Source organism: Hemiscyllium ocellatum, chromosome 43, assembly GCF_020745735.1.
Source record: "Hemiscyllium ocellatum isolate sHemOce1 chromosome 43, sHemOce1.pat.X.cur, whole genome shotgun sequence".
Classification (NCBI taxonomy): domain Eukaryota; kingdom Metazoa; phylum Chordata; class Chondrichthyes; order Orectolobiformes; family Hemiscylliidae; genus Hemiscyllium; species Hemiscyllium ocellatum.
In genome coordinates, this window is record NC_083443.1 from 6,307,191 (window position 1) to 6,314,340 (window position 7,150).

Below are 7,150 nucleotides of genomic sequence, written 5' to 3' on the forward strand. Positions count from 1 at the left end.
ACTAAATATTCAAATTCTCTTTCGTTTACTGTGGGTTAGCTCTGAGCTCACTACGTACACAAACCTTGTGATATCTTCTCCCCTTCACACTACCCTCAGTTAGAGGCAAATTAGAAAAAAATTTCCTTTATCAATAATCAAATTAAATGCTAGAAAGGTTTTTGGAGCAGAATAACACTGCTGCCTCACAGAGCCAGGAACCCGGGTTTGATTCCCACCTCGGGCTACTGTCTGTGTGGAGTCTGCACATTCTCCCTGTGTCTGCATGGGTCTCCTCCCACAGTCCAAAGATGTGCAGGTTTAGGTGGGTTGGCCATTCTAAATTGCCCACAGTGCCTGGGGATGTGCAGGGGATAGCCATGGTAAATGCAAGATAATGGGGAAGGAGTGGGTCTGGGTTGGATGCTCTTCGGACAGTTGGTGTGAACTTGATGGGCTGAATACTCTTCTTCCATATTGTAGGGATCCTATTCTATGAAAGGAGAGTGTTTTTCCCTCTCTCGGTCTTAATTTAATATGCCCAATATAATAGAAGACTGCTTAGTTTAACTGCTGAATACTTAGTGTACTGTAAATCAAGCATCATTGGCAGCTTTTACATTTTTGATTATGAACTAGGATTAATAAACATAAAACAAGCAAAGAAACTCACTTGATTTAATTTTGAAGAATTGTACCTACTATTGAACAAAACAAACAGGTTATAATGCTAAAAAGAGTAACAAGCCTCAGAATTGGAAGGATTTTAGTTTTCAGCAAGAGAGAACTAAGGAATTGATAAAAAAAAGAATAAATTACAAGTGACATAAGCATAGATTATAAGAGATCCATCAGGGTGTAGGGAAAAAGAAATTAGAGAAATTAAATGTGTGTCACTGATGGGAGGAGACAGAGGTCAATTGTGAATGAGGAAATGGTTGGGAAACTAAACAAATAGTTTGCATTTGTTTTCACAATGGAAAACGAAAAACAATCCCAGAAATTGTGGGCAGCACGGTGGCACAATGGTTAGCACTGCTGTCTCACAGCGCCTGAGACCCGGGTTCACTTCCCGACTCAGGCGACTGACTGTGTGGAGTTTGCACGTTCTCCCCGTGTCTGCGTGGGTTTCCTCCGGGTGCTCCGGTTTCCTCCCACAGTCCAATGATGTGCGGGTCAGGTGAATTGGCCATGCTAAATTGTCCATAGCCTTAGGGAAGGGGTAAATGTAGGGGGATGGGTGGGTTGCACTTCAGCGGGTCGGTGTGGACTTATTGGGCTGAAGGACCTGTTTCCACACTGTAAGTAATCTAATCTAAACAGTAGGAAACCAAAAATTTAACGCAGACGAGGAACTTAAGCAAATAAACGTTAATGAGGAAATAGTGTTGCAGCACTTAATGAATCTAAAAAAGCCAACAAATTTCCTGGACCTGATGGTCTATATCATGGATTTTAACAGAGCTAGCTGTAAAGATAGTGGGTGCATTGGTTTTGATTCCCTCTTTTCTAGGACAATCCCAGCGGATTTTCTTCAGGAAGGGGTAAGAGTAAAAAACGAGTAACAATGAATTGGTTAGCCAATTGGTTAGCCCTCTAAACACCAGAAACTAGCATTAGGGATGTGGTAAGCATTTAGAGAATGATACATGCTAAAAATAGTCAAATCATGTTTGACAAGTTGGTTGGAGTTTTTAAGAGTATATAGTTATTATGATGGCTAAGAGAGAACACTGATGTATCATATTTAAAGTATATTACAAGGTGCCAAAACAGAGGTTATTACCTAAACCTGGAGTTTGGAATTGGTGTCAGTATGGTTCAGTAAACATACGCTTTTACTGATCACACATCCCAGTCAGGATCGGTGAAATTCATAGAACATAGAACATGGAACATACAGCACAGAACCTTCAGCTCTCGATGTTGTGCCAACCTGTAAACTATTCTAAGCTCATCCCCCCTCATTCCAGCCTCACAAACCAGTAACTGACTTTCCCCTACCTCCAAACAGGTACTGAGCACTGGCCACAGCCAGGAACCAGCTCTCTGTCAAATCCTTCCAATATCCACTTCCCAGAGATCTAGGCTGACTCAGGAGTTTGTGAATGAATAACTATAATCAGGAACCACTATGAGCACCATAATAACATCACTAAACATGAAATGAACTCTCTGACACTAAACTTTCAATGGAGGTTTCAGAAAGTCACTCTGGGACCTCACTCTATGCTGCGCTTGAGAGGGAACATGACTCGGGCAAACTCACAATAACCCTACGTTTGGGTCAAAGCAAACTTGAACTGGTTTGTTTCAAACCATTAGTGATCCTTCCCCTGTGCCTTACAGCTACTAGTTAACTGGGGTCAGTGTCAGCAAACTCTCAACGTAAACCTAGACATACAGGATGGATGAGGCCCTTTGGCCCATCAAGTCTGTACTGCCAAGAGTGCATGATTTCTGAGACTAGTCCCACTTTCCTGCACTAGGCCCACAGCCTAGAATTTTATACATTTCAGGTGCTCATCCAAGTACTTTCTTTAGGTCGTAAGGTTTCCTGCCTCAACCAATCCCCCCTGCCCCCACCTCCCCCCAGCCCAGGCAATGCATTCCAGAGCCCCACTACCCTCTGGGTGAGAATGTTTTTGCTCTAATCTCCTCAAAACCTCCTGTCTTTCATTTTAAAATGATGCCCTGTTTTCTATTCACCCTGTCCATGCCCCTCATAATCTTAAATACTTTGATCAGGTACCTGCTTAACCTTCTCTGTCCTACTGAAAACAAACCAAGCTTATCAAGCCTCTCTCTGTTGCTAACGTGCTGCATCCTCAGCTACACTCCTTCACACCCCCTCCAGTACAATACATTTATTGAACTAGTAAGGGCATCACAGTTGACCTCACTCTTGTCAATTGCAACATGTTAAAATTATTTCCCATATTTGTCAATCAACCTGGTTAGCACTGCTGCCTCACAGTGCCAGAGACCTGGGTTCAATTCCTGCCTCAGGCAACTCTCTGCGTAGAGTTTGCACATTCTCCCCGGGTCTGTGTGGGTTTCCTCCGGGTGCTCCGGTTTCCTCCCACAGTCCAAAAATGTGCAGGTTAGGTGAATTAGCCATGCTAAATTGCCCACAGTGTTAGGTGAAGGGGTAAATATAGGGGAATGTGTCTGGGTGTGTTGCGCTTCGGCGGGTCGGTGTGGACCTGTTGGGCTGAAGGGCCTGTTTCCACACTGTAAGTAATCTAAAGACATGGGACTGGAACCAGGGCCTGCTGGATCAGAGATAGGGACCTACCACTACACCATTAAAGTCTAATTAGTTTCATTAGAGTCTAATTAGTTTGTTACATGTTTCTTCTGGATAAGAGCAGTTACCATTAAAGACAAAGAATTGTCAAATGGATGGATCCCATTTTGATTGGGGCTGGGGAGAATCGGCTTTGGAACAAGGGAGCTAGCAAGAATGGAATACTGATATTCCTTATGGTTCTCCTCAGACTCTGATCCATGGGGAATGATGGGGGTGAACTATTTCCCCAGAGGAACAGTTTCCCCAGATTCTGTTCCTGAAGGGCTGGATGAGAGGAGGGATTCGTGGATTTCACAGAGACATGAGGTGAATGGCCCTTCAGAGAAACCCAGAACAACAGCAGGCTGACGATAGACTACACACAAGAGTGAGCGATGCTTTCTGGCTGTGAGCTGACTCTTCTCAGAGCTGGATCTGCAGCAACATGTTATTTTCATTTTTCTCTTGACAGGAGATACAATCTGTCTGATTTATTTGCCTGTATAGATCGGGATGGGGGATGTCTCAGCATCTTGCGGGGGGAGAGGGGGGTTCTGGTTGGATCCAAGTAGAAATGATAATACTTGCTCTCCATTTCACCAAGGGTCCTCCAGTTCCAAATGAGTGTTAAAGGGTGGCCACTAGACCAGGCATGAGTGGCATTGGCAGAGGGGCACATCAAGGGGCGACACGGCGGCTCAGTGGTTAGCACTGCTGCCTCACAGCACCAGGGACATAGGTTCGATTCCAGCCTTAGGTGACTGTCTGCGTGGAGTTTGCACATTCTCCCCGTGTCTGCGTGGGTTTCCTCCGGGTGCTCCAGTTTCTTCCCACAGCTGTGCAGTTCAGGTGAATTGGCCATGCTAAATTGCCCCGTAACGTTAGATGCATTAGTCAGAGGGAAATGGGTCTGGGTGGGTTACTCTTCGGCAGGTCGGTGTGGACTTGTTGGGCCGAAGGGCCTGTTTCCACACTGTAGGGAATCTAATCTAATCAGTTTCCTGAAAGTTGCAGCACCCTACAACAAACGGCTGAGCACAAGTTTGCCTTGCCAGACATATACAGGCAGAGCTTGTGACAGAGAGGCAGCATATAGGGAGGACACACTGGTCCTAGTGTAAATACAGGCACCACTCCACTCAAAATACAGGCACAGATATCATCTCAGCCCTCTCTGAGAGGGGAAGGGAGGGGAGGTCTGGGCAGATGGAGGTGAGACTGAACTAGTGGGAAGAGAGTGTGAAGTCGGGGGAGTGGCGGTAGGAGATGAGAGGAAAGGGAGGTGGAGGGATGGAGTGACAAGGCAGACTTGAACGATAGGGGAGAGTGAAGCAAGAGAGGAAGCAGACACTGACAGCTAAAGGAGATAGGAAGGAAATAGAGAGGGAAGGCAGACTGGGGGAGGTGGGGAAGAACGGGAGAGTGGAGACTGGTTTTGTGGAGAAAGACGAAGAGAGGTGGATAGGTGATGAGAGACAGGAGGAGGGGAGAGTTCGGATAGGGTTGGAAGAGACTGAGGAGGGTAGGCGGGGGAGAGAAAAGAGAGTCAGAGGAAGGGGGAAAAGATAGGGGAGGGTCAGTTTGACAGAAATGAAGAAGTCAGGGAAATTGTAGAGGACATTGATGGCCAGATCAAAGCGATCAATAACGAGCGAGAGTGGGTCTGTAAGACAGAGAGTGGAGAAATGGGATAAGTTAAACTGAAAACAAGTGGCATTGGGAATGAGAGGGCTGGAAGGGGGGAACTGAACAAAAGGGATCTCTCTGGAGTCCAGCCACATGTGAGAGGATAGAGATAGTTTCTGGAGCTGAGCCTTTGAGTAGATACCACGTGGAGGTAAAGTGAGAAGGGGTTAACAAAGAGACTGATTCTCACCGCTCCTCGCTCGAAGTCATTGTAGAGGGGTTTATCCAAAAGGGTTTTCTCGCTGCAACCTTCAGTTCCCAGCAGGGTCAGGTAAACATAATCATCTGTGCCTGCAAACCACTGGCTCCCTGTAGCCACTGTCACTGTATAGGTGACCATCTTCCCGGAGACGGCGCTCAGTCCCGGGCACTAACACATCGCCGCTGTGCCTGCCTGGAAGAGACGGACAGAGTGACAGGGGCTCTCACTCCCGGGACTGGAGTGACTCGCTGTAGTTCCGCCCAGTGTCTTCACCCTCTCTGAATGAAAGGCTTCCTCTCTCCTCCCAAACCAGCAGAACCCACAGCCCCGGCCATACAAGGGCACAGAACGCGGAATAAAATTGCTCTAAAGTTTCATACAGATAAGGTGTACTTTATAAGTTAATCTTTGATCTTTGCAATATCACATTCAGGTTAACCACACACACACACACAGAACAGCTCGACTTCTCAAAGGTCCAGCTGAATGATTTGCACTGGAAACTGGTGCCTTTTTTAATAAAAATAAGAGTTTGGTGCTAAGATAGCAGGGGTCAATGCTGCCGGAATGGTCACAGTCCAAATGGAGACCACTCGGCACGTACTTCGTGCTGGCTGTCAGCAGGGGTGAGCCAGCTAGTCTCAGTCTACCCCCTAGTTCTGCAGAAGTGGCCTCTTTAAACCAAGCGGAACAACATTTGAAAACGGCAAAGGACTTTCTCAGCCGCCCATTGACAGCAGCCAGACTCCGGGCGCCAGCAGTCTGTCTGTCTGTCTGTCTGAAAGATTGCAGGAGAGAAAAGCCATACAGCTCAGTCTCTCCCCCACCCCCCCCCCCCGAGGCACAAGGGGTTGGATGCAAATAGATATAGACCTTTGCTTCAGGGGTGATCTCGCTGAGCAGTGTTTACAGCTTGGGACCGTCACAGATCACAGTTCTGACGAAGGGACTCCAAACATTAACACTGCTTTCTCTCCACAGATGCTGCCAGACCTTCTGAGTTTCTCCAGCAAATTCTGTCAATGTACAAGACTTGCTCCTAGATTCTAAGTCGAGAATGTGTTGCTGGAAAAGCACAACAGGTCAGACAGCATCTGAGGAGCAAATCTTTTATGTCTGATGCAGTAGATAAATACCGTTTGTTGAGGGCATGTATCCTCCTGAGGATGTAGAAGTACAGAGGTCTGCTGCAGGTCTGGGAAAGCTCCTTGGATGCTGCAGGTCTGCTGTGCTTTTCCAGCAACGCACTCTCGACTCTGATCTCCAGCATTCGCAGACCTCACTTTCTCCTAGATTCTACACCCTGGCAAATGAAAGCAAGCATCCTGTCTACCTGTGCTGACACCTTTAGGAATCTATACACATACCTTTCCTTAGAAAGCATTCCGCTCATTCCAATGATTCGTTTTAAGAATCCAGATCTTAAAGATTTTAGCCTAAGATCGGGCGAAAGTGGGATATTCACAACTTCAGACAGAGCTGGATGTTAAAGGGGCTGTGACTACAGTGATCTGGATAAGATGGAGAAGGCCGGATTGCAAAAAAAGGAGTAGGAGAGGATGAGCAAGAGGCAAACTAATCTGAACCGTGCAGAGGATTGCCCAGTGTAGGGTTATCGTGTGAAGAGTTCAAAACTGCAGTCTCTTAAGGTGTTTAAGAAAGTTGAAGAGCTCCTGGATTGAGCCCTGTTTCTGAGGAGTTTGTCCTGAAGCCCATAACCAGGGCAGGGGGTTCTCCATCCCTAGTCACTGTCCCTGTAGCACCAGCCTCAAACCAGCTAGACCCAGGAAGAATTTAAAAATCACTCAACACCATGTTATAGCCCAACAGGTTTATTTGGAAGCACTAGCTTTCAGAGCGCTGCTCCTTCACCAAGTCTGATGTAGGAGCAGTGCTCTGAAAGCTAGTGCTTCGAAATAAACCTGTTGGACTATAACCTAGTGTTGGGTGATTTTAACTTTGTCCACCCGAGTCCAACACTGGCTCCTCCA

At 46.7% G+C, this 7,150-nt stretch overlaps 1 protein-coding gene across 5 annotated transcripts in view; it reads right to left on the reverse strand.

Annotated features, from left to right (window-relative positions):
- alox5a (arachidonate 5-lipoxygenase a) overlaps positions 1 to 6,443 on the reverse strand; it is a 69,367-nt gene extending 62,924 nt beyond the window's left edge. The window contains exons 1-2 of one of the 5 annotated variants that reach the window (XM_060854432.1): positions 6,296 to 6,443; positions 5,148 to 5,351 (exon numbers count right to left, since the gene is read on the reverse strand). In XM_060854432.1, coding sequence (XP_060710415.1) covers positions 5,148 to 5,297 — 150 coding nt within the window. In that variant the 5' untranslated portion in view covers positions 5,298 to 5,351; positions 6,296 to 6,443. Of the gene's footprint in view, positions 1 to 5,147; positions 5,352 to 6,032; positions 6,190 to 6,295 lie in introns of those variants that run through there. The other 4 variants (XM_060854433.1, XM_060854435.1, XM_060854436.1 and 1 more) reach the window with 4 other exon arrangements.
- Between the last annotated feature and the right edge of the window lie 707 nt (positions 6,444 to 7,150).